The sequence below is a fragment of the Stenella coeruleoalba genome (genome assembly GCF_951394435.1).
Source record: "Stenella coeruleoalba genome assembly, chromosome: 14".
Classification (NCBI taxonomy): Eukaryota; Metazoa; Chordata; class Mammalia; order Artiodactyla; family Delphinidae; genus Stenella; species Stenella coeruleoalba.
In genome coordinates, this window is record NC_137160.1 from 84,480,238 (window position 1) to 84,506,439 (window position 26,202).

General features: G+C 58.8%; 1 protein-coding gene across 1 annotated transcript in view; it reads right to left on the reverse strand.

The window, feature by feature from the left end:
- DHX37 (DEAH-box helicase 37) overlaps positions 1-26,202 on the reverse strand; it is a 31,428-nt gene that overhangs the window by 617 nt on the left and 4,609 nt on the right. Inside the window, exons 3-26 of the mRNA XM_079942343.1 lie at positions 23,780-23,892; positions 21,887-22,217; positions 19,619-19,767; positions 18,358-18,450; positions 16,252-16,348; positions 15,250-15,363; positions 12,507-12,608; positions 12,170-12,284; positions 11,489-11,584; positions 11,202-11,284; positions 10,505-10,637; positions 9,974-10,050; positions 9,419-9,651; positions 7,480-7,591; positions 6,012-6,118; positions 5,663-5,851; positions 5,119-5,243; positions 4,904-5,020; positions 3,471-3,643; positions 1,566-1,680; positions 1,304-1,441; positions 1,010-1,104; positions 846-919; positions 80-177 (exon numbers count right to left, since the gene is read on the reverse strand). Of these exons, the coding sequence (XP_079798469.1) occupies positions 80-177; positions 846-919; positions 1,010-1,104; positions 1,304-1,441; positions 1,566-1,680; positions 3,471-3,643; positions 4,904-5,020; positions 5,119-5,243; positions 5,663-5,851; positions 6,012-6,118; positions 7,480-7,591; positions 9,419-9,651; positions 9,974-10,050; positions 10,505-10,637; positions 11,202-11,284; positions 11,489-11,584; positions 12,170-12,284; positions 12,507-12,608; positions 15,250-15,363; positions 16,252-16,348; positions 18,358-18,450; positions 19,619-19,767; positions 21,887-22,217; positions 23,780-23,892 (3,079 nt within the window). The remainder of the gene's footprint in view (positions 1-79; positions 178-845; positions 920-1,009; positions 1,105-1,303; positions 1,442-1,565; positions 1,681-3,470; positions 3,644-4,903; positions 5,021-5,118; positions 5,244-5,662; positions 5,852-6,011; positions 6,119-7,479; positions 7,592-9,418; positions 9,652-9,973; positions 10,051-10,504; positions 10,638-11,201; positions 11,285-11,488; positions 11,585-12,169; positions 12,285-12,506; positions 12,609-15,249; positions 15,364-16,251; positions 16,349-18,357; positions 18,451-19,618; positions 19,768-21,886; positions 22,218-23,779; positions 23,893-26,202) is intronic.

The window sequence follows — 26,202 nt, forward strand, 5'->3', positions numbered from 1 at the left end:
AGCCTGGGTTCCCTCGGTGGCCCCACCCTGTCCCCCCGCGATGCCCTCGCCACGGGGCACCCTTCCTGCTCAGACTCACATTTGGGGTTCCTCCTCCATGCAGCCAGCAAGGCGTCTCGGCAGTCGGCTTTCTCAGCAACAAGGGCTCTCAGGAGGCTCTCTGTCCTGGGCTGCAGCCTGCAGGTGGGGAGGCAGGACGTGGGGCGTCACGAGGCCCACACGCTGGTACCACTGCCAGGCCTGCCCAGGAACTGCAGGAAGTCCCCTTCCCTCCAGCAGGCCGGGGGTGCTGGCCGGATGGAAGGATCCAGACTCCATCGCCTCCCACCACTTGCCTCTGACCCGCCCGCCCAGGCTGCTCCCACACACGGTGCCTGTCCATCTGGAACCTTCCTCCAGACTCCCGCCCGGCTCGCAGCCCTGCCTCCCCTGACGCTGCTCCGTCAGCCTTTCCTGACTGAGTCCGCCCGCCCGCCGCCTCACCTCCACATCCTGCTTTGACCCTTCGTAGCTGTGCCACCCCTGCCACTTGTATTAGTTCTGTTTGGGGAGAACCTCCCTGCCCTGGGACATGCCACGGGACAGGGTCATGGCTCGACCCTAACACGAGGATGTGCTTGGCACAGAGCGGATGCTCAGAACCAAGTGCTGGCTGGAGAACTTGGCTGGCAGGGGCTCCTGGACCCACAGCCTCACCCCGAGTCCCCGGGAGTGCCACGAGAGAAGAGACTCCTGTCGTCCTAAGGCCCTCAGTGGCTGGGGATCTGTTACGGCGGCCCCAGGACACTAGTCTCAGCTCCCTCCACCACCACCTGCCGAGCCGACGCCCTCGGGAGAGACTGTACCTGGCCCACGTCTTCAGCATCGTGCTGGGGCTGGACAGCAAACAGCCCTTGTACGAGGCCAGCTTGTGGAAGACCTGGGGAGAGACCACAGGATGGGGTGAGAGATCTGGGGCTCACGTCCCACCCGAGGTGCCAAGGAAGGGGCCGAGGGAGCTGTCGCCTACCTGCCCCTCCAGCAGAACCTGGGCAAAGTGCTTGTAGCAGTCGAGGCCTTCCGGAAAATCCACCTGGACCGCGGGGAGCGGCCAGCCGACGCGACCTGGGGCGCGTGAGCCAGTGAGCAGGGGCCACGATGGAGCCCCACGCCATCCTCCCCTGCCAGCCCCCTCCCCGCCTGCCAAGGGGGCCCGCAGCCTGGGATGACACGGCGCAGGACACACACACCGCCCAGGGCACGCGGGAGGCGGGACCACGTGTCCAGCGGAGCCCAAGGCCGCCGGGAAGTCACGCCGACTCACAGAACACGCTGGCCCGGTGACACAGCACCCGCCCCTTCTCGGGGCAGTAGGCGGGGGGCGGCTCCTCAAGGGGCTTGTCAAACTGGCAGTAAGACGGCAGCAGCACCGGGATCCACTGCACCTCCACCGTCGAGACGCCTGGGGGCCCGGGAAAGAAGGGCTGGGGGCTCGGCGAAGGCTCGTGGGTTCTCCCCTCAAGGGCCCAGTGGCACGGCTCACCAGAGCCACGCGGGTCAGGCGAGGGGCTGGCCAGCTGCGCTACCTTTCATGTACATCTTGGTGGTCTCCACAATTTCCTGGTAGACCACAAACTCGGGGAGCTCCCTGAAGAGCACGGAGCTGGGGTGGATGAAGACTGGGTCGTCGAGGAGGGGGGTCTGCGAGAGAGACGGCGGGTGGGCGTGAGCCTGGGGCATGCGTGAGCGCCAGGTGAGGCTGACCCCCTGAATCCAGTCACACCCTCAGCCAGGAAAGGAGAGCATCCGTCAACCGGCGAACGGCCACCCTGGCGGCGAGTGTCCGCCGACGGAGCGCGTACCCTGCCGTGAGAGGTACTGACACGGGCAGCAGCGCGACCCGCCAAAAAGCGCAGCACTGAGCGAAGGAAGCCAGTGCAAGAGGCCACGCGGTGGAGGATCCCGCTCGTGTGAGACGCGTAGAACAGCAAATCCGTAGACAGAGGACAGATCCGCGGGTGGGGGGACCCAGAGGACAGATCCGCGGGTGGGGGGACCCAGAGGACAGATCCGCAGGGTGGGGGGACCCAGAGGGGATGGGGGTGGGGGGACCCAGAGGGGATGGGGGGTGGGGGGACCCAGAGGAGATGGGGGGTGGGGGGACCCAGAGGACAGATCCGTGGGTGGGGGGACCCAGAGGGGATGGGGGGTGGGGGGACCCAGAGGGGATGGGGGGTGGGGGGACCCAGAGGGACAGATCCGCGGGGTGGGGGGACCCAGAGGACAGATCCGCGGGGTGGGGAGGCCCAGAGGGGATGGGGGGTGGGGGGACCCAGAGGGACAGATCCGCGGGGTGGGGGGACCCAGAGGACAGATCCGCGAGGTGGGGGGACCCAGAGGGGATGGGGGGTGGGGGGACCCAGAGGACAGATCCGCGGGTGGGGGGACCCAGAGGGGATGGGGGGTGGGGGGACCCAGAGGACAGATCCGCGGGTGGGGGGACCCAGAGGGGATGGGGGGTGGGGGGACCCAGAGGGACAGATCCGTGGGGTGGGGGGACCCAGAGGACAGATCCGCGGGTGGGGGGACCCAGAGGGACAGATCCGCGGGGTGGGGGGACCCAGAGGGGATGGGGGTGGGGAGACCCAGAGGGACAGATCCGCGGGGTGGGGGGACCCAGAGGACAGATCCGCGGGTGGGGGGACCCAGAGGGGATGGGGGGTGGGGGGACCCAGAGGGACAGATCCGCGGGGTGGGGGGACCCAGAGGGGATGGGGGTGGGGGGACCCAGAGGACAGATCCGCGGGGTGGGGGGACCCAGAGGGCAGATCCGCGGGGTGGGGGGACCCAGAGGGGATGGGGGGTGGGGGGACCCAGAGGGGATGGGGGTGGGGGGACCCAGAGGACAGATCCGCGGGGTGGGGGGACCCAGAGGGCAGATCCGCGGGGTGGGGGGACCCAGAGGGGATGGGGGTGGGGGGACCCAGAGGGCAGATCCGCGGGGTGGGGGGACCCAGAGGAGATGGGGGGTGGGGAGACCCAGAGGGGATGGGGGTGGCCACAGCGGCCATCCGGAGCCTTTTGGGGTCATAGACACGTTCTGAATTACTTGTGGTGCTGGGCGCACAACTCTGAATGGACTCAAACCCCCTGAACTGTACACTTCACAGCGGCCAGTTGTATGAGGTGTGCGTCCATCTCCATTCAGTGAAGTTGGGGTGAAGCTCACGCCCAAGGGAGAAGCGGCTGCACCGTCACCCCACCTCGGCCCTGGGTGGGGCCTTCCCAGAGGCGGCGGGACCCGTGACCCGGGAGGATAGGCCCACCCACACCCAAGGGTCCCCTCGGCTGCCCCTCACAGGCGTCCTGACGTTGCCCAGAGCTGGGCGTCTGGAGTGCCCCGCTGCCAGGACGTGAGACGGAGGGCAGGGAGGGCGGGGGGCCCGGGCGCAGCGACTGCCCTGCTGCCCATCCCCGAGCCAGCGTCCAACCTTGTAGGCGTTCTTCCACTTGTCGTCCAGCAGGTCCTCACTCTGGACCCTGCGGGCCAGGTGGTCACCCAGGCCGGCCGTCACGATCTGCCGCAGGTAGGTCACCTGGCTCTCGGAAGGCGGCTGCATCTTGGGGTCCACGAAGAGCCCGGCCTCGGGGCACATGGTGTTGACTGGGGGCAGACCGAGGCGTGAGGAAGGCGAGGCGGGGGCTGGCTCCGCCCGGCCTTCTGGAAGGCCCTACGCTGATCAGCTCGGAGCTCTGGCCTCAGCGACCTGCGCATCTCGGCCCCCGTCCACCGAGGATGCCCACCCACACCCATGCCTGCCTCGTCCTCGGGACGAACCCCAATTCCCTTGCGGGCGGCGGACCGTGCTGCTGCGAGAGCTCGCACTTGACTCCCCGTCGGCCTTGGGGCAGGGAGCACGCCCAGCCAGGAGACGTGACAGACGAGTCACGCTCTCTGAGCAGGACAAGTGTGGAGGCCACCTCTCCCCTCGAGGGCCCTGCGCTGCTGAGCCCAGGCGCGAGACGCAGGGCGAGGCCTCCTTCTTCTGCATGAGAAGGATCTGAAGCTCTGGAACACTTGGCAGGCGGGGAGAAAGGAGGTGGGGCTTTGGGCTCTGCTGCTTGTGGCGGGAGGAGGCGGCAGGGACAAAACGAGAGGAGCAGGACGGGGGACGCAGGTGGGGAGAGGGGGCTTCGCTCCCCGACTGGGGACCGAACCCGTGGCCTTACAGTGGAAACATGGGGTCCTAACCACTGGACCGCCGGGGAAGTCCAGGGCTTTCTGTTCTGACGTTTGCAAGGTAAATCTGTCTTCCCTACAAAACCTTCAGTGACACCTATGTTGTTTAACTTAAAAAGCGAGAGAAGAGGAAAGAAACAGGAAGAAGGCAGAACACGGACAGGACGCAGAAGACCTGCCACCCACGCCCAGCCCTGATGTGGCTTCAAACGGGTCCGGTCCCCACCACCACTCAGACCAACAGGAGCGGAAAGCAGGGGCTGAACCGTCTGCTGCTCCCCGACTCCAACAAGAGGAGCCCCTTCCACTGCTGGAGAAGCAAACCAGGGCCGGACCCTACTCGGGAGCAGGGACCCCTGCACAAGGCTGCTGGGCAGGAGGTGCGGCCAGCAGCTGGTCCAGGCCAGAGCCGGGACAAAGGGTGACGAGAGGGATGTCACCAAGGAAAGGATGAGACGGACAGACAGCCTGACGGGAGAGCGTGCACATGTCACTGCCCTGCTCGTGTGCGTGTCCTCGAAGGACCACCAAAGTGGCGAGCACTAAAACAGATTTTAACGAATAGGTGAATTCGCAAATGTAGACTCTGTGAATAACGGAGGTCGACTGTACATGGGTGACGTCGCTCAAAAGCGACTTTAAACGTCAACAGGGTCAAGTTCTCTGCTGGGCGCAGGGCCGTACCTGCAGTGGTCAGCTGGCCCCTCAGGCGCCGGATCTCCATCATGGCCCTATACCGCAGACCGTTGGCCTCACAGAACTGGGGAGAGCAGCCCGCGTACTCGCAGGCTCCCACGGCGCCTGTGGATGGGGGGGCGGGCGTCACTCATTCTCGCTGCCCCGTCCCACCCCGCGTGACCTCCCCACCAGCCACACTCCACGCCATGCAGGGCACTCACCAAGCAGCACCATAAGGTCCCCGAGTTTCAGAGAGGCTCCCTGCCCCGCCCAGATCCTCTTCATCTGGGCTACCCGGGCCCGCTTGCCCTTCAGCCTGGCGAGCTCCTCGTCGCTGGCAGCTGGCCTGCGAACACACACAGCACCCAGGCTGTTGCCCTGGCCGCGCAGGGCTGCAGAGGCAGGGAACATGCCAGTTACCCAGGGTGAGCCCAAAAATGCCTGGTGGGGTCACTGATCAACATGACCACGATCGTGGGAATTCCCTGGCGGTCCAGCGGTTAGGACTCTTGCGCTTCCACTGCAGGGAGCATGGGTTTGATCCCTGGTCAGGGAACTAAGATCCCACAAGGTACACAGCATGGCCAAAAACAAAAACAAAAACAGAAACAGAGCTCGGTAGAGATGAGAACACTGCCAGGCGCAGGGCGGCAAGGGTCTCGCACAAGACCACTCAACAGGTCAGTGATGCCCAGGAGGCCGGGCTCCACACCGTGGCACAGCCGAGGGCAGGCGGCCCCCGAACGCCCAGCCCCCGGCCCCCACCTGTCCAGCTCCTCAAACAGCTCCCGGACCGTCATGGCAGCCACGATGGTGATGGCGTACGGCAGGCAGTCGTGTTGCCTGCTCAGCGCCAGCATCTTGGCGTAGCGCGGTGCCACAGGGAACGTGGCCATGGTCCTGCCCAGCTCAGTGATGGGGCAGCTCCACCGGGACCTCTGCAGCTGCTTCACCCTGGAGGATGGAGGTCTGTGATGGGTGCGGGGAAGGCTCCACGAGAAGCCTTCGGCACCAAGAGGCCTGGTGCTCGGCCAGCTTGGGAGAGGGCAGAGGGCAGAGGGCAGGGAACGGGGCGGGCCCTGGGCTCCCCACTTCCCCCGAGCTCCTGCCCTACCTTTCTGTTTTGGGGGGCGCCTGCAGGGCACCCAGTGCGATCAGCAGCTCCTCGGCGGCGATGAGGGCCTCCACGGACGGGGGCGTCGGGAAGGGGAAGTTGATGACCTGGGACACAGGGAGACATGGCAGGAGACAGGTGAATGCGGAGGAGGAAGCAGGGGACCAGGCCTGGCAGGAGGACGGGGCTCCTACTGCCTGCCCTCCGAGCACCACTCACGCTCAGAACATGGGACACGGGGGCCTGGACACACGCAAAGTCCACGTGCCGGGGACACTCCACAGGCCCTCTTCCTTCATTCATTCACATCATCCACTCACTCAGAAGCATGTACTGAGCACCTCGTGTGCACCAGAGGCTGTTCTTGGCGATGGAGATAGAGAAAAACAAGACAAGGACTCAGCCTCCATTGAGCTTTCATTCAGCCAGAAGGGGCCGCAGATGACCAGTGAGTATACACGAGAATAAACGTCATCACAGGAGAAAATGTGCCCAGACAGTGAGATGATCAGGGGACAGATCAGGGACAGGGAGTGACCGGGGTCAGGGAGGGTGGCACCTTAGAGTGACCAACTCAAAACAAGCATTAAAATAAGCATCTGTACACAGATGTTCACAGCGCCACTAGGCACGGCAGCCAAAAGGCGGGGACAACCCAGATATCCATCGATAGGTGGATAAACCAGCGTCCATCCCTACGATGGAGTGTGACTCAGTCATAAAAATGAACGAAATTCTGACATGTGCTACAGTGTGGACGAACCTTTAAAACAACGCTGCTAAGTTCAGCTGTGGATGGTCCAAACAACAGAAATATAAAACACGTATCGATTTATAATATTTGCTGAAATAAACTGACTCTGATTCAAACTGTCAGCTAGGTTCTTTGACACTGAAAATAAAATACCAAACATAACTAATGTAAAAACTTTTAGCAATGAAAAGCATGATCCTATCTTTTCTATCATCTTACTGTGTACTGAACTGATAAATGACGTTTACATTGGCTAAAAAACCCCCGAAAAAAACAAACCACGATGCTGAGTGAGAGAAGCCAGACAAAAAAGGACAAATATCATGATTCCATTTTTATGAAACGTCCAAAATGTACAATCCGTAGGGACAGCAAGAAAGCAGCCTCGTGGGTGTCAGGGGCTGCGGGGAAGCGAGGGCTGGGACTGACTGCTGACGGGGGCGGTTCTCTCTGCCTGCGCCAGCCCTCCCGCAGCAGGGCAGAGGCGGGCACCCCTGGACACACTCAGTGGGTGCAGCACTGAGGAGGTGGGGGGCCCACAAGAAACCGGCAGGGGGCTGGGCAAGCACCACAGGGCTCAGCTCCTCGAGCTTCCTGGGCCGCAGGGAAGGAGGAACAGCCCGTGAGGGGCTGGGGTCGCCCTTGCCCCCCAGATCGGACACAGGTACCCTGGCAGATCAGTGGGGTGATGGCAGGGCTAGGGCTGCAACTGACCTTTTCAATGTTGAGAGCTTTCATCTGAAGGGTCAAGTCTTCGACAGGTCTCCGGGTGATTTCAGGAGGGGGGAACTTCTCAAAGTCCCCGAAAACCGCAGATGAATACAGTCTGAACAGAAGGAAGCACGAGAGACTAGGAAATGTTAAGTGAATAAGGAAGAAACTCAGCCCAGCTACCTGGCATTGAATCTTGACTCCACCACTTCACTAGGCGAGGGGTTTACCCTCTTCCTGCCTCACTTTCCTCACCTGTGAAATGGGCGAACATAGCAGCTGCCCCGTTGGGATTGGTGAAGATACTTCAGGTATCTTCACATAAGACTGCTTAGAACTGCCTGGCACACGGCACTCGGGACGTTTTAACTACTTTATTGCTTACGAGTTTTCTTGGCATAGTTTCTCGATTTTCTTTTCTTTTGTAACGTAAAGCAACGTTGAAAAGAACAGCATACAGCTATTGAAAACAAACAAATAAACCCCAGCATACAGACTGGGAGAAAATATTTCCCAATGATGCCTCTGACAAGGACCCAGCACTAGGATTATAGAAAGAACATTTACAACTCACCAATCAAAACACAAACCATCTGACCGAAAAGTAAACGATAGGGACTCCCCTGGTGGCACAGTGCTTAAGACTCCATGCTCCCAATGCAGGGTGCCCAGGTTCGATCCCTGGTCAGGGAACTAGATCCCACGTGCATGCCGCAACTAAGAGTTCACATGCCACAACTATGGAGCCCACGAGCCACAACTAAGGAGCCCACGAGCCTCAACTAAAGAGCCTGCCTATGGAGCCCGCCTGCCGCGACTAAGACCTGGCACAACCAAGTAAGTAAATAAAATAAAATAACAAATACTATAAAAAGAAAAAAAGAAATGACGGATCTGAATAGACATCCCTGCAGAGAACACACACAAATGGCCCGTAAGCACATGAAAAGATGCTCAACATCATTAGAGGAATGCAAACCAAGACCACTGTGAGATACCACCTCGTACTTTCATTTTTATAAAGTAGAAAATAGCGAGCATTGGTGAGATGTGGAGAAATTAGAACCTTCGCACGCTGCTGGTGAGAATGTATAGATAAAATGGAGTAGCCGCCGTGGAAAACAGTCTGGTCGTTCCTCAAATTGTGAAACAGAGTCATCATACAACCCAGCAATTCTACTCCTAGGTATACACCCGAGAGGCAGGGGAACAGACGTTCAAATACTTGTACATGAGTGTTCACGGCAGCACTATTCACAGTGGACAAAATGTGGACGCAACCCAAGAGTCTATCCACAGATGAATGGACAGTGAGATGTGGTCCCTCCACGCCAACGCATGTTACTCAGCCATTAAAAGGAATGAAGCACTGACACAGGCAACAGTGTGGATGCACCTTGAAAACATGATGCTGAGTGAAAGAAGCCACACACGAAAGGTCACATATTGTCCGATTCCATTTAGGGAAAATGTCCAGAATGAGCACGTCCGTAGAGATAGGAAGTAGATGAGTGGCTGCCGGGCGCTGGTGGGTTGGGAGTGGTAGGGAGATGCAGGGGAAACTGATTAATGGGTACAACTGCTAAATGCGGTCTCTTTGGGGGTGAAGAGAACGTTTAAAAATTAATAGTGGCGATGGCTGCACAACACTGTAAATACACTAAAACCCACAGAACTGCACACTTTAAAGGGTGAGTTTTATGGTGTGTGAACTTTACCTCAAAAAAGGTGTTAATAAAACAAAACAAAAATCGAGGTGCTGATAAACACAGGGCCTGACGGCAGCAGAACAAAGAAATAACGCAAGTGCCTGAAAGCCAACAGAAAAGGGGTGCGGAGGACGGCTTCCAGCGGGACGCGGGACCCCCCTTTCCTCGCCCCTGGGTGGGTGACCACTGCACAGTGGCCCCAACGTCACTGGAGGGGCCCCCGGGAGCCCCACCTGTAGCAGTGGCCGGGCTCCGTCCGGCCCGCGCGTCCTGCCCGCTGATCGGCCGAGGCCTGGGAGACCCAGGTGATGCGGAAGGAGGACACGCCGGTGACACGGTCGTAGTACCGCTTCTTGACCTTTCCACAGTCCACCACGTACTTGATGCCTGGGATGGTGAGGGACGTCTCGGCCACATTGGTGGCCACAACACACAGCCGTGTCCCCTCTGGGGGAGGTTGGAAGACCTAGGATGGGGGGACGGGAGCAACAATAAAATTGACCTTTGTCCCACCAGAGTCAGGGAAGAATTTGTGGGACAGAGGTCAGAAGAAGTCAGCCAGGCGGGGCAGGGCCTGGAGGTGACTCTCCTCGCCTTGGGCCACTGCTCCCCAACTAAATGAGGGAAGCGTTTCCGTCCTCCAAGCAGGAGATCCCAATACCCTCTCAAAAGTCTGGGGCGCTGATCAGACAGCTGACGGAGAGGGTGACCCGGCGCCCGACCTGCTCCCACCTCAACGCCTCTGGGCGCTCCCCACCGGGCATCCATCCCAGGCCCCGCACGGTTACCTGCGCCTGCTTCTCCGGGGCCAGCAAAGAGTAGAGAGGGAGCACACGGAGGGGAAGCGAGGCATCGGGCTGCTCACCTGCAGGGGAGGCAGAGGCCTGCGGCTCCCAGCTCCCCTGCTGCCCAGCAACCCTGCCCGCTCCGCCGGGGAGGCCCCCCTGCAGCCCCGCTGCCAGGGCTCAACCCTGGGCACTGGCAGAGAGGGTCGGCAAAGCCAGCCACGCTGCAGCCTCTCCTCCTCGGAAGAGTCCCAGGCCCTGTGTGGGGACCCCTAAGGGCTTGATTCTGCCCCCCCGCAAACCCCCAAGGCCTGCGTTCACCCAGCAAAGCCAAGCCCAGGGTTGGCGCCCCCATTACAACCGGCACAACAGAGACCTGAGGGCCTCCTCTGTGTCAGGCGGTTTCAGGAGCTCAGGGGACAGCAGGGGGCAGAGCAAGCAGGAACCCCAGCTCCCCTGGGGCTCGTTGCTGGAGAGGGGCCATCGCTCGACCCAAGCCCATGCGGTGGGAGCAGAGGCCGCGGCGGGTCCCACCTCCGTCCGTCCCGTCGTCCCCTAAGTCCAGGTCCAGGTCGGAGCCCAGGGACTCCTCGTCCATTTCCCTGTCCTCGTCACCTCCGCCCGCTGGCAACACCGAGTAATTGTCCAAACTGATCTGGGGCAGCGTCTACGGTAAACAAGACATCAGCACCGCGGGCTGCGAGGGACCCTGCGTAGAGAGCGGCATTGCGAGCAGCGCCTGCGGCCACGTGACCCTGGGCAGGTCACTCGGCCCCGTCCTGCGTCGGTGTCCTCATCTAAGAGCTGGGGATGATCACGGGACTTCTCGAAGGGCTGCCGTGAGGACGCTATGAGCTAACACACGTGCAGCCCTGAGACCACTGCCCTGGGCATCCACGCAGGCCCTGCTCAGGGCTCGGGGCTGGGCCTTCCAGAAACTTCCTCCAGGCCCCCAGTACCGGGAGCCTGGAATGTTTTAAGTCGCAGCCCACCCTGCAGCCTCCAGAGCAGCACCAGTCAACCCCTCCCTCCACGGCAGGAAGGTTCTAGACCCCTGCTGCTCAGCAAGGCCACCCACAGCCCCAGGTGTGTCTAACACGACTGAGGACTTGAATCTTAATTTTATTTGGTTTTAATTAAATTTACATCTGTGCAGCCATACAGGGCTAGCGGCCACCACATGGACAAGGCGGCTGCAGAGCCTGAGCTGCCCCCTCTGGCCTCTACGTACTGTGGCCTTGGCCTTCCTTGCCCGAGCCTGCGACTTCTTAAACCTCCGTGTTTCTTCTACCGAATCTTTCTGATCGTCCTTTTCTGGGAAAAGATGAGCAAGTTAGGGAGCAGGCCATCTCGTGGCTGGTGCCAGGTCATCAGGGTCCCGGGTAGGGTCACTGCATCTATCACCATGCACTGGGGGGATGGGAAGGCGGGCAGAGGGCCGGCTCTCTCCGGGGAGGCTCCGAAGCCCAGGCTGACCGCCCGCAGCCTCCTGGGTGAGGGGCTTCAGCTTGGGCTTACCTGGAGGCCTGGGCCTGGCGACCGGGAAGGCTCTCCTCAGCCTGCGGCACAGCGCGTGCACCTCTGCCTGCCCCGTCAGGAACACCAGGATGCCGCCTGTGGGGAGAACCAGCCCCGCCGTGACCCGCTCGTTCACGCAGCAGACGCTGCCTTGGCCGTGACCGCGTGCCAGGCCTTGATCTGAGAGCTGGGGCGCAAGGAAGTGCTGATCAAACCAGGGCTGCAGAGGCCCAGACAAGCAACGGGCAGCTGCCCGCACACCGAGGGCGCTGGGACAAAGAGCTCAACAGTTGCCGTGGGAGCCGGCATCCCATCCCCCGCTATGAGCCCAAAACACGGGGAAAGCAGCTCTCCTCCGGGGAAGTGGGAGCAACCCAAGGGTCCACCACCTGGTGAACGGAACTAATGGAGCACGTGCCACGGGGATATGGTGAGAACTGTGAGGGGGTCAGGAGTGAGACTCAGGTGGGACACACCTGTTCACCTGCCCTGCGTCTGTGGGGACAAAAGGCACCCTCCACCCCCCCACCCCCCACCCAGTTAGTCCCTGAAGCCTCGTGATCCTTGGGGCGGAACACGGCAGGGCAGGTGCTGTGAGCGCTCTGGACCAGTGACGACACTGAGGCACAGCGAGGCCGAGTGACCCCGAGTCCCGCTGCCTCCTCCCGGCCGGGGCCTCACCTGCGGGCAGCATGCGATGGATCTTGCAGACCTTTCGGAAGCACTCCCCACTGTAGTCGTCCAGCGGCGTCCGCTTGTTAAAATGCACGGTCACCGGGAACTGCCGGGACTCGACCTACGAGGACGCCCAGGGAAGCACGGGGTCGGGGTCGGGGGTCAGGGGTGACCTGAGCCCAGGCCCGGGCCCTCCCCTTCCCTGAACTCTCTGACCACGAAGGTCTCCGTTTGGTGCTACGATCCCACCCACCTCCCCCGCAGCAGGCGTCCTGCGCTCTGTCGCAGTCGACAGAGGGGCCCGGCCTCCCCCGGCACCCTGAGACCCCGGCCTGGGCGGTACCTTGATGACGGGGGGCGGCTGGGCGAAGAGCCGCTGGTTCTGGGTGAAGTCCTCCACCCGCAGCGTGGCCGACATGATGAGCAGCTTCAGCGGCAAGTGCCTCTGGGGGACGACAGACCCGGGAACCCATAGCCGCCCGGGGTCAGGAACACTGATGGGGGGCAGGGGGAGCCCTTGGGGGAGACCTGCCCTGCCCTCCTGGCCTCCCTCCAGCCCCACCTCGTCTCAATCCTCAATCCTCTTTCTGGTTGCCAAAGATCTAAGAAAGAAGTGGGCGGCAGTGGCTTGTTAAAGGAGCCCTTAAGATACCCCCAAAGGGACTTCCCTGGTGGCGCAGTGGTTAAGAATCCGCCTGCCAATGCTGGGGACACGGGTTCGAGCCCTCGTCTGGGAAGATCCCACATGCCGCGGAGCAACTAAGCCCATGAGCCACGACTACTGAGCCTGCGCTCTAGAGCCCAAGAGCCACGACTACTGAGCCCGTGAGCCGAGAGCCCATGCTCCACAACAAGAGAAGCCACCGCAATGAGAAGCCCGCGCACCGCAATGAAGAGTAGGCCTGCTCGCCGCAGCTAGAGAAAGCCCACGCGCAGCAACGAAGACCCAGTGCAGCCAAAAATAAACAAATTAATTAATTTATTAAAAAAGAATAGCCCCGAGGGACTTCCCCGGTGGTCCAGTAGTTAGGACTCAGTGCTTTCACTGCCGAGGGCGTGGGTTCAATCCCTGGTCAGGGAACTAAGATCCCCGCAAGCCGTGCGGCGTGGCCAAAAGGAATGAAAAAAAGATTCCTCCAAGTCAAGCTCTGATGGTGTGAGACGAGACGGGAGGGCCGAGCCTGGGGTCCACCGGGCACACCGGCACAATGGGTGTGGTGGTCTCAGCCCTCCCTCCCCCTCGACGTTGTGACTGCGGTGGCGGGTGCCTGGTTCCCAGCCCCCTAGGCAGCACCTACTGTGCCCCCGGCAGGCTCTGCTCTCGAGCCCTTGGAAGCTGTCCTCTGAGGCTCGTAAGGTCCAAACCCCGAAGTTCAGCGTTTTCGGCGAACAGAAGCCAAGGTGAGAGGCACGGCGCAGACCAAAGGCCCCGTCTCCTTCCTGCAGCAACCTCCCCGTCTGCCCCAGCCCGCGTACCTCCCTGCATCTCCTGTTCTCCCCACCTCCCTCACTCCGCTCCGCCACCCTAGCCTGCCTGACAGGCCTCAACACACAAATCCAGACCATGGCGAGGACTAAAATCACGGGAAGTCCCAAGCGTGGGCGAGGACGTGAACTGGCAGCCAGGAACATAAGGGACGCAGCCGCTGCGGAAGATGGTCTGAGATGGTCGAAATGGTTAAACGCAGAGCTCCCATGGGGCCTGGCAGCTCTGCTCCTGGGCACAGACCCAAGAGAAAGGAAACAAGTCCACACGGAGACCCGGACACGGACGTTCACGAGAGCCAAAATGCGGAAAGAGCCCAACTGTCCTCCAACAGATGAACGGATACATGAAATGTGGTCCCTCCACACATGATGACTCAGCCATGAAAAGGAAGGAAGCACTGACACAGGCCACAATGGAGATGAACTGTGAAAATGTGCTAAGTGAAAGAAGCCAGTCACAGAAGGCCACACGTTGTGTCTCTTCACTTACAGGAAACACCCAGACTAGGAAAATCCACAGAGACAGAAAGTGCCCTGACGGACGCCTGGAGATGGGGGGGTGCAGGACGGGGTGACAGCCAGAGGGCACAGGGCTTCTTTGCAGGGTGACAGAAATATTTTAAAGTCGATCGTGGGGATGATATAACAACTCTGAATATGCTAAAAACCACTGAATCGTACACTGTAAGGGCATCCATTATGTAAAATAAAGTCCCAACCCCCCCCACCAAGATATCAGGATAACACCTGCCCCAGGGCCTTTGCACCGGCTATTCTCAGTTCTCAGAATCTCCTCCCACCAGTACCCCTCCTCACTCACTCACTTCCTCCAGCCCCCCACTCAAAGGTCACCCTCTCAGTGAGTCTTCTCTCACTACCAACCCTCCACCTTCTGCCTGGCACTGCCCCCTCTCCCCGGCTTTGTCCGTCACCAGCTCACAGGTTTCCTGAGTTTGCTTACTGTCAGTTGCCCTCATGAAAATGGAAACCCCACAAAGGCAGGAGCCTCTGTCCTGTTCACTGTGATGTGCTCGGTGCCTGGCACACAGCACACACAGACCGGATGTCTACTTGATAAAGGTTCTGGGCGTGGTGAAGTGCTGACCTCTCGGCGGGGCTGGCAGGGGCCAGCACAGGACTGCTCCACAGAGCTCCCACCCCAGGGCAGCAGCCCTCTGACGTCCGCCCCTGCCTGACCTGGCGTGGGGGAGATGCAGGCAGAGGCAGACCCCAGGCCGGGCGCAGGGCAAGCATCTCAGAGCACGTGGAGCATAAGGGCTTGGCTGGGTGGCCCCACCAGCGCTGCGGGTTCCGAAGACCCGGCTGGCGTCTCAGAGCCGGCTGCAGTGGAGCCTGGCCCACCACGGTCTCCTTGCTTGAGCCTGTTGCTCTGGACAGAGGGAAGGGTCACAGTGGATGAGGCTGGACCCAGGATAGGGACCACACAAGGTCTGTTTACACCAAGACCCGCAGCCCAGCACCGGGCCTGGGGGGTCCTGTCCCGGGAGACCCTCTCACGGCAGCAGCCTGGGTGTAGACCGCCGTGGGCTGTGGGAGCCGTGGCCTGGGACTCGGGGCTCCCCGGCACCCTCACCTACCTTCTCCCGGAGACACACTATGCGGGACAGGAGGCCGATGAGGATGTCAGTGTACACGCTCCTCTCGTGGGCTTCGTCAATGACCACCACCTTGTACTTGAGCAGCAGGAAGTCCTGGTGGGGGAGGTCGGGGGTGAGGCCAGCCAGCCGGGCCTGAGCACCCCAGGGTCACTGTGCACCCCAAGGTGCCTGCTCAAGGAGCCCCTCTGGTAGCCAGCACAGATCTGAGAGCACTTGGCCTGCGGGGAGTCCTGGCCTATGACCCCGGGCCAGCTGCTTCACCTCCCAGGCCTCTTTCTTCATCTGTCAAATGGGACAACGGGACCCATCTCACGGGGTCAATGGTGAAGTTTCGATGACAATTACTATCTGTAAAGTACACAGCATGGGGCTAGGGCCCTGGCAGAGAAATTTCTAGAGAAAAGACAGCTACGATCTCTTAGAGCTGAGCTACCAAATGCAGATGCCCATGGGGCGGGGAGGGCAGGCAGGAAACAGGAACGAGGGGATGCTGGCTGGGGACCAGGGGCAAGAGCTCAGCACATGGCATACAGGAAGGGGCCATCGACACCACAACACACTCACAGCCACCGTCCCAGGTGGCCTCGAGGCAGGAGTCGCCTCTGCTCTCCCAGTGACCCCTGCCCGGGGGGCGTCATACAGCCCAAGAGAAGCAGGATGCATTTGGCTAACACACAGTCTGTGAACCAAACCACATTGAAAATACAAGCTCACGTTTCACGAGCACTTACGAGGTGGTGTGCTAAGGTGCTTTCGTGCGTCACACGATTTTTGCTTCAAAGCAATTAGGAGGAAGGTACCAGCTTGCAGATGGAGAAACCAAGGATCACAGAGGTTGCGTAACTTGCACAAGGTCACACAGCAGCACGGTGGTAAATACAGTGGTTTGCCAACATTCACTGCTCACACCCCAGGTGACAGCCTAGCCCCCCGCCCCCAGGCTTACCAGCCTTGCTTTGTGACACCAGATGAGCAACCAACCTTTTGGATTTCCTTGAGCAAGACGCCATCGGTCATGAACTTGATTCTGGTCTCTTCAGTCACGTTTCCCTCGTATCGGATCTGATAGGAGACGACCCTGTGGGCACAGGCTACGGCTCGGTCCCCCAGAGCTGCAGCTGCCTGGGGTTGCAGCCGTGCAGCCACTCCAAGGTGGGCAGAGGAGCAGGCCTGGCCCCGCTGGGCAGGCGGCCGAGGGGAGGGCCCACCGGCTCCCCCAGCAAGGCCCGGACACAGGCCCACCCCGCCTCCCTCTCCAGGACCTGTCACGGGCAAGTGAAGAGCACGTCAATCAAACACACACACGGACCCTAGCTGGAGTCCGATGTGAACAACCAACTGTAAAAGCTGTTTAGGAGACAACCCGGGAAATGGGAACACGGACCGGAGCACACTCTGGAGTTATGATACACTCTTTAGTGGCGGTACTGCAGTTATGTTTTCAGAATCCTATTCTTAAAAAAAAACAAACCAGGGACTTCCCTGGTGGTCCCGTGGTTAGGACTCTGCGCTTCCACTGCAGGGGGCACGGGCTCGATCCCTGGTCAGGGAACTAAGATTCCCCAAGCCTTGGGGCGCGGCCAAGAAAACAAACAACCCAAAAAAACCCCAGACTCATGATCTTTCAGCCCCGCACAGTGAAACATTGAGGCTGAGATGACGCAAGACCTGAGACTTGCTCCAAACTGGGTCTCGGGTACGTGGGGGCTTATCATACTAGCCTCTCCACTTTTGTACACGCTTGAAGATTTTACACTAAAAAGCTGAAGAGAATTGGCCTTCCCTGGTGGCGCAGTGGTTGAGAATCTGCCTGCCGGTGCAGGGGACGTGGGTTCGAGCCCTGGTCCGGGAGGATCCCACATGCCGCGGAACGGCTGGGCCCGTGAGCCATGGCCGCTGAGCCTGCGCGTCCGGAGCCTGTGCTCCGCAACGGGAGAGGCCGCGATAGTGAGAGGCCCGCGCACTGCAATGAAGAGTGGCCCCCGCTTGCCACAACTAGAGAAAGCCCTCGCACAGAAACGAAGACCCAACACAGCCACAAATAAATAAATAAATAAATTTAAGTTGAAGAGAATGAAAGGGGCAGCTTTGTATGTACTGTAACTTTCAAGGTACGCATTGAAATGCCACAAGAAAGATACAGAAGGGCGTGAACCGTATGAACCGTTCACGCAGCAGCCAGACAGCGAGAAATACAGACACACAGAACTGCCCGTCTGTGCGCACAACTGTCTAGGAGGAGCCACAGGAAATGCGCAGCAGTGGCTGCCACCGGGGAGGGGAGCTGGGGTGCCTCGCCCACCTGAGACGCGAACAGAACAAGGCTCCCCAGTTTGCGTGCTGGGCCCAGCGGGGGCAGGGTTCTGTCCCCAGAGCCAGGACGGGCCTGACCCATGGCAGGTCCTGGTCGGTAAACATCTGATGCCAGTGTGGATGGCGGGCACTCTGCCTCTATACGATTCTGTGCTTTCTTTTTTCTTTCTCCTTGGCCGCGTGGCGCAGCTCGTGGGATCTTTGTTCCCTGACCGGGGATGAAACCCAGGCCCTCGGCAGTGAAGGTGTGGAGTCCTAACCACTGGGCCGCCAGGGTATTCCCTACAGGTCAGACCACACTGGACACGCCGCCCCTTCCAGCCTGAACTGGACGGTCTGGGCTGAGACGCAGGCGTCTGCGTTACCAACACGGCGCGGAGCCACCCTCAGGCCAGGGCTATGCTGTGTTCAAACTGCTTCCCGAGGCAAGTCCTGCAGCCTTACTGCCGGGAGAGGGCTTTCCTCCTGGAAACCTGCGCTGTAAACTAACCCGGCCACGCTATTCGCCTCCTGCCTGCCTTCGGCCACCTGCTGCTCTGCTCTGCCCTCAAGGCCCGTAAGGGCCACTCTGTCCCCTCACTAAGGGCCTGGCTGGCTTGTCCCTGCTTCACGACGCCCCTAGCAGGAGGGTCCTACTGTTGGCATGTAGGGAACCGCCCTATGCTTAGATGCAGACGTGGCGCCCCCCGGGGGAACGAGGGCCTGCGCCGTGGCTCAGGTCTGGTGGGGCCAGAGGGCCACCCCCAACTCTCCCATAGGAGGCAGAGCCCTCACCGTGGTGACAGATTCATCTCCTTGGCCACTCGCTGGGACATGGCCATGGCGGCCACTCGGCGGGGCTCCGTGATGCCAATGATGCTGTTGTCACTGGGGGAGGAGAACACAAGGCATCAGGAGGGCTCCGCCCCACCCGTCTGCCCCGAAGTCACACGCGGCTCTGGAAGCGGCCCTCACTGGGGGTGACGGGACACGGGCGCCAAGCAAGGCACCGCAGCATCACTTAACAACAGCAAAAGGGAACGGCCCACAGGGCATTCTACAGGAGACGCTCCGATAATCACGGGGCCAAGGGGTCCAGGCAGCCGCAACAAGAACGAGGCCTGGGTGGACCTGAGCCTGCAGCCGGGGGGCTTGTCCAACCCAGCCGAGCGCACGTGCCTCCACAGAACCTACCCAGGGGACGGGTGGTGGATTCTGGGCAGGAAAGAGTTGACCCAGCAGGCCCGAGGCTGCTCTCCCTACAAAGCTCTGCTTCCAGGGCAGCCCCTGGCTGGTGTCTGGGATCCTGGATTTCAGGAGGGCTCCCGCCTCTCCCTGACGGACAAGAGGGGCTCACTGTGCCTGAACTGCTTGTACAAACAAGGTGGCTCACGCTGACACCTGCTTTCCTTTGGGGAGTCTAGAATTGGGTAGGTACCAGGCAGAGGCCGCCTGTGTGACCAGCCCCAGTAAGAACCCTGGGCGCTGAGCCTCTACTGGGCGCCCCTGTTTGATGACATCTCACACGGGCAATGAAGCGTGTCCTGTGTGACCCCCGCCCTGGGAGAGGGCTCTGGGGGCCTGGGCCCGGTTCCCCCGACTTCACCCCGTGAGCCTTTCCCTTTGCCGGCTGTGCTTTGTGTCGTTCACTGTAATATATCACAGCCGTGAGTACGATTACATGCTGGGTCCTGGGAGTGTTCCCAGCAAATTGCTGAACCTGGGGGTGGTCTTGGGGACCCTGACACACATGGGTCGGAAGGGCCAACAGGAGTTGACACGCCATCCCTCCCACCAGGGACCAACCTAAACGTTTTACACAAATTCAGTCATTTCATCTACATAACAACCCCGTGAAGTAGGTGCAGTGATGAACCCTATGTCACAGCTGAGGAAACTGAGGCCCAGAGAGGTTAAGGAGCTTGCCCCAAGTCACACAGCACGGCAACGGCAGAGCCGGAATTAGATCCCCAGGAGCCCTGCTCCTAACAACGTCCGGGGTCCACGTCTCACTGTCACCTGAGGGACCTGTGGGGACCCTGTGGCCAGCCCCCACCTGCTGTAGCCTGCTTCGTAGAGAAACTGGGGCACCTGGGTGGTCTTCCCGCTGCCGGTCTCGCCGCACACGATGACAACGGGGTGCTCGGCCACTGCCTCCATGATCACTTGTTCTTCAGAGAGAATCGGGAGCTTCAGCCGCTCTGCCTGGCGAGAGAGGGGAAGTCAGCGCTCACGGAATGGGGGTGGGGGGTTGTCGTCCCCTGCAGAAGGGCGGAGGGGATGGGGGGCTTTGCTCAAAGCAAGATTACGTAGGGTGACGTGGTTCCTATAAAGGCAGCAGCCGGCATCCAGCCAAGGGGAACAGGTGTGCTCGCTGGAAGCCCTGACGGCTGGGGAGGGGCAGAGACATGGGCTGGGTCCTCAGGGACAGCGTGGTGCAGAGAAGCCCCTCTGGGCACAAGGAACTCTTGCCTGCTGCTGGGGGGAGACTACACTTACGGCACAATCACTTCGGCAAACAACCGGGTGCTAATTTTACCAAAATCGAGAATGTGAGATACAGCGATTCCTCTCCTAGGTACTCACACGTGGGTGCGCGTGCACACACACGCACATGCTCACACAAGTATTACACAGTGAGGGAGAAGTTTCCTGAGCCCCTGCTTGCCCTTGTTATGTGAGAAGCATGCTAGCACGCTAATTTTAAACATTCTGTTCTCTATCTCTATTCCATTCCATTGGTTTAAAAAAAAAAAAAGGTGCGGCCATCTCATGACTCCACAATGGCTGTGACTTCCAGTTTGTAAACGCTGCTCCCCCCCAATTTTTGTACCTGTGGCTTTGAGAAAAAGGCAAGAATGTTTAAATCAGCAGTGAAGATGGTAGCGAAAAGCTAAAACCACCCGAATGCCCAGCCAGAGAAGGGTCCTTAAAATGGGCTCTATTCACGCAACGTAATGCTCCATAGCCGTGAAAACAAAACAAAACAAAACAAAACCCAAACGGACCTTGGTGACGCACATTCTACACAGATAAACACATCTCAGGAACACCATGCCGACTAACAAATAAGCAAAGTGCTGAAAAATATATATGATGTGAGGCCGCTTATAAAAACAGGCAAACCTAGGCTTAAAAACATGCACGTGGAAAAGCCACAGAGAAAGGCAGGGGATGAACCCCAGGGGGCACCAGGGACACTGGAGGGCGGAGCCCGGGCTCCTGAATGGCCGTGGGGAGCAGAATCTCACACCCCAGCTCGCAGAGGACGGCATGGGGCTCTGACGTCACCTACAAGGAAACCTTTGTGGCGTGAAGCCAGCGGCACATCAGGGTCTGTGAGAGCAGTCAGCTCACCCTAATCGCTTATAGATGAGCACACAAATGTACCCGTGACTGAAATCACCTCATTCCCACAATCCAATCTGTGGTTTTAAACAGCTGCTCTAAGACCCAGGAACCCTCTGCCTCAGGCCTTTGCTCATGCACTTCTCGGTGTGGGACGGCCCCCATGCTCTCATCTGGTCCCTGAGCTCTCGACCCGGATGCCTTCCCTGATGAAGCCAGGCCCTCCTGTGACCCCCGCTCATGGTATCCGATCTTGCCCTCCGTGGCTCTTGTCCCACGTGTGGTCGACCTCGGTCTCCCCTGCTGGACCGAGAGCTCCGAGACTGCAGATCGCTCCACCTCCTGTGCTGGCCCACAGCACGTGCTCCGTGGAAACGTGTGGACGGAACCACCACCGGTGACGAGCCAGACCCTGCAGCATCACCAGCCTCACGGCTCCCCAAGTGCGTTCCATGGGCCTCGGGCTTCACCTCCCTGAATCTTGTTGTCATGACAACCCTTTGAGACCCTCATTTTACCAGACAAGGATACGAAGTGTAGAGAGCTGGAGTCCCTGTGAGTAGACGGGTACCCCCATGCTACGGACGAAAACGAGGCCCAGAATGAGCTGGAAGGTGGGGGCACCAGCACTCCGTTCCAGGTCAACTGACTCCAGAGCCCAAGCTCTTGTCCCAGTGAGCAGATGCCTGGACCAGGACCTGTGGTCAGAGGCTGAAGGTGACGGTGACCAGACGATGATAAGGGCAGCGGACACCCATCTCAGCAGCCCCGACCACGTGCCGGGCACCCGCTCGTCAGCCCTACAACAACCCTGCAAGGTGGGTACAGCTATCCCCCTTTTCCAGGCAAGGAAACTGAGGCACAGAAGGCAATGCAACCTGCTCAGATCCTGGGATGCCCTCTCTCTGCACCCTCAGCCCCCTCACAGCACTGACCTGAGCACCTAAGCCCTTAATTAAACACCAGAGAGGCCAACCTGCATTTCAGGGGAGCGGTTCACGGGGACGAAGACGGCGGGCTTCGCCGGGGGCCTGGCCAGGGCAGAGGCTGCCGCAGGAGGAGCTGGTGGAGGGAGACCGCTGGGCACTGGGCTCTGGCCCCTGGCCCCGGGTGGAGCTGGTGGCAGATGCGCTGGGGACGACCCTGCACCGGCCTCTGCCGGCTCGTCCGCTGGGGTCTCCTCGGGTCCAGACTCCGCTGAGGACTCAGACTCCTCCTCTTCTGCCTCCTGGTGGTGGCGCTTCCGGTGGGCCCCGCTGAGGCTGCTGACCTTCTCCAGACCCTGGGCTGCCACGCTGTCGGGCTTCCTGCCGGGAGAGCCAGAAGTCAGAGCCTAGGACGGGCCAGTCAACCTGAGGCAGCTCTGGGTTGCTGCAGGCTCCTCAGAGGCCAGGACGCAAAGGCCACGCCCCTCCCTGCCGCAGGGCCTTTGCACCCGCCGTCCATGCTCCCTGAAGACAACTGCTCCCTTACTTGATTCCAAGGACGCCTCTCAGGAGGACTCTCCCTTACCGTGTAGCCTCAATCACCTCCCCCACCCCCTCCATCCCCTTCCACCTGCTCTTTTCTGCTTAGTGCTCACCAGCACTAAATATATATGTATTCACTGGACCACTGCCCATCTCCCCACCATAGAATGTGAGCTTCTTAAGGGAAGAAATTTAACTTTTGTGCACTGCTCTATTCCTAGGGCCCACAGGAGAGCCTGAGATGCAGTTCGCACTTGATAAGCGTCGTTAAATGCACAAGGCTTAACAGGCCAGTACTGGAAATGAGCAGAGAGGGCCAAGTGTGAGAGCAGTGGGCAGGGGCATGGGCTGGGGGGAGCACACTGGCCCCATCTGGCGCCGGCTCCTCTGTGGGAAGGCCAGCTGGTGCAGCCACATCATCCAACTGGTCAAGACCAGGGGGGACCCTGGATTTTAATGTGAAATCTCCTAATTCTTAAATGTTGACTGTTGAATAGCATCTCCCCAAATTCATGGCCACCCAGAATGTGACCTTATTTGGAAACAGGGTCTTCAGGATGTCATTAAGATGAGGTCATACTAGATTAGGATGGGCCCTAAATCCAACGACTGGTGTCCTTATAAGAAAACAGAGACCCAGGGGACCTCCTTGGTGGTCCAGTGGTTAAGACTCCATGCTCCCAATGCAGGGGGCATGGGTTCAATCTCTGGTCGGGGAGCTAGGATCCCGCATGCTGCGTGGCCAGAAAGAAACAAAAAGGAAACAGAGACCCAGACACAGACAGAAGGCCATGGAAGACACACAGAGGATGCCACGTGACGACGAGGCCGAGACTGCGGTGACGTGTTTACCAGCCACGGAGCGCCCAGGATGACTGGCATCACCAGAAGCTGGGGGAGAGGCTGGAACAGATTCTCTGGCCTCCAGCAGGAACCAACCCCACCAACACCTTGACTTTGGACTTCTGGCAGTCAGAACCACAAGAATAAATTCCTCTTGTTTCAAGGTCCCCAGTTTGTGGTGACTTGTTACCGCAGCCCTAGGAGACTCATACATGTGCAGAAGATCCAAATGTCTAATGATGCTACGTGACCCAAACAAACCTGCTAATGGGCTAAATCAAATCCTTGACCTCCTTGATGACAACTTCTAGCCTACTCGTCCCTGCAAAAGCTGGAAGGACCTGTAAGGCAGGACTCAGCGCTGCAGGAAAACGCCAGCATCCTGTGCACGGTAGGATAGTTTGCATTATCTGAGGCCTCTACCCATCTGAGGCATTTTAGCACACGCGTCATTGCAAATGTATTTTCTCATAACCCCAGAAGACGCCATGACCCTTGAGCCCCCCTGGGAGCCCTGGCGGGAAGGACGGGCTTCAGGGAGGAGCCAGCCGACTCACTCTTTGGTGCGGTACATGCGGTCCCCGGTGCCCAGTTTGGACGTGGTGTAAAACAGTCTCATCTCAGCTTCCGAAACCTGGACTTCGCTCAATTTCTGGAGCATCTCTGCTCGCTGGGGAAGGAAATGAGTGTGTCACACATTTGGCATCATGATCCCCTCTTCAGAAGGGAAGCTGAGACTCTAAATAAAATTCCAGCATCACTAACACCTACAGTCTTTTTTAAACCAAAGGTCAAACTGCAATTACCATCCTTCATGGAGTTCTTAACGCCGACAGACGCGTGAGCTTAGGGTGGCTTTCTGCCCCCTTACGGAGTCTGGGGTTGGATAAACAAGGCTCTCTTTGCACCACGATGTGTCGTAAGGGAAGATCATCGACTATCCAGATGCCCATCAACGGGAGACGGAATAAATAAAGTAGGGCCCATTTGTATAACGCAAGACTTCCCGCAGTTAGTACAAGGGAAGAAGAGCTGAGTGTGTGACAGGAAGTGGTCCCCACTCTGCCTTGAATAAAGCAGTGAGCGGGGGTGGGTCCAGTTGGTTCCTTTCCCCGGGTGAGCAATTCATGAGTGTTTGTTTTGTTATTCTTGAAATTACAGATATTTTATATCTGCTTTTATACGTGTTTATGTATATATATATATATATATATATATATATACACATACACACACACACACACACACACACACACACACACACACACACACATTTCATAATCGATAAAAAACAACGTACAGAACAGCAAGAAAAGATGCTCACAGCATTCAAATAGGACACACGCACAGGACAGTGAGGCTCCCCTGCATGAAGGGCTCCAGGGACCAAGCGTCAGAGCTGCTAACGGGAGGCCTGTGTGTCCCCTGGTGGACACAGCACGCCGTGTGGTCACTGTGCCAGAAAGACTAACGAGAAAGACTCTCCTGAAGCCTCTAGATCAGGGCTTCTCAGTCTTCACACCACTGGCATTTGGGGCCGGATCATTTTTTTGATGTTATGAGCACTGCAGGCTGTTTAACAGCATCCCAGACCTCTACCCCCCAGATGCCAGTAGCGTCCCCCAAATCGTCACAACCCCAAATATGTCCAGATTTGGCCAAATGTTCCCGGGAGGGGGGGCACAAAACGGTCCCAGTTGAGAGTCACTGCCCCAGACCCAAATACCAATTTATAGGAAATTCGGAGGGTGGAAGACCATGTTTATATCAGAGATTAAAAGTTTTTAATCCAGACCGTGGGAAAGTCTCTGAGACAAACAAACCAATCTCTCCAACAAATATAAGGAGAAAAGACAAGAGATGCGGGTGGAGAGCATCTATGAAACAATTAGAAATTTGACTATTTACTGGATATCTAATGGTATTTTGAAAAAATTTAGACATGCTAATGGCATTGTGGTAATTTGAAACGGTCCTTATTTTAGAGATGCAAACTGAAATATTCAGGGATACGTATATGGGTTGAATGGTGGCCCTCCGAAAACATATATCCATGTCCCAGAATGGGACCTTATTCAGAAAAAGGGTCTTTTTAAGTTAAGGGTAATTAGCTTAAGGATCTCAAGATGAAATCCTGAATTATCCAGGTGAGTCCTAAATTCAAAGACAAGTGTCCTTGGGACTTCCCTGGCGGTCCAGTGGTTAAGACCCTGCACTTCCACTGCAGGTGGCACAGGTTCCATCCCTGGTCAGGAACTAAGATCCTGCATGCCACATGGTGCAGCCAAAACATTTTTTTTAAAAAAAAGAAGGGCTTCCCTGGTGGCGCAGTGGTTGAGAGTCCGCCTGCTGATGCAGGGGACGCGGGTTCGTGCCCCGGTCCAGGAAGATCCCACATGCCGCGGGGCGGCTGGGCCCGTAGGCCATGGCCACTGAGCCTGCGCATGCGGAGCCTGTGCTCCGCAACGGGAGAGGCCACAGCAGTGAGAGGCCCGCGTACCGCCAAAAACAAAACAAAACAAAACAGAAAAACAAAAGAAAAAACAAAAAAATAAAGAAAAAGAAAAAGACAAGTGTCCTTATCAGAGATACACAGAGAAGGGACACACAGGGGAGCAGCCCACATAAAGACAGAGGCAAAGACTGGAGCAATGTGGCCATGAGCCGAGGAAACCTGGAGCCACAGGAGCTGGAAGAGGCCAGGTGGGACCGTCCCCTGGAGACTTCAGAAGGGGCACGGCCCTGCTGACACCTCGATTTCAGGCTTCTGGCTTCCAGATCACTGAGAGAACACATTTCCATTGTTTTAAGCCACCCAGTTTGTGGTCACTTGTCAAGGCAGCCACAGAAACTAGTACAGATTGATGCTGCCTGGGCTCTGACCCAGGGGGTGGGAAAGTGACCGGCCGTGGAGATGACCAAGGTTGACCATGAGCCTGACAACTGTTGGAGCTGATGTCAGGTACACTGGAGTCCATGA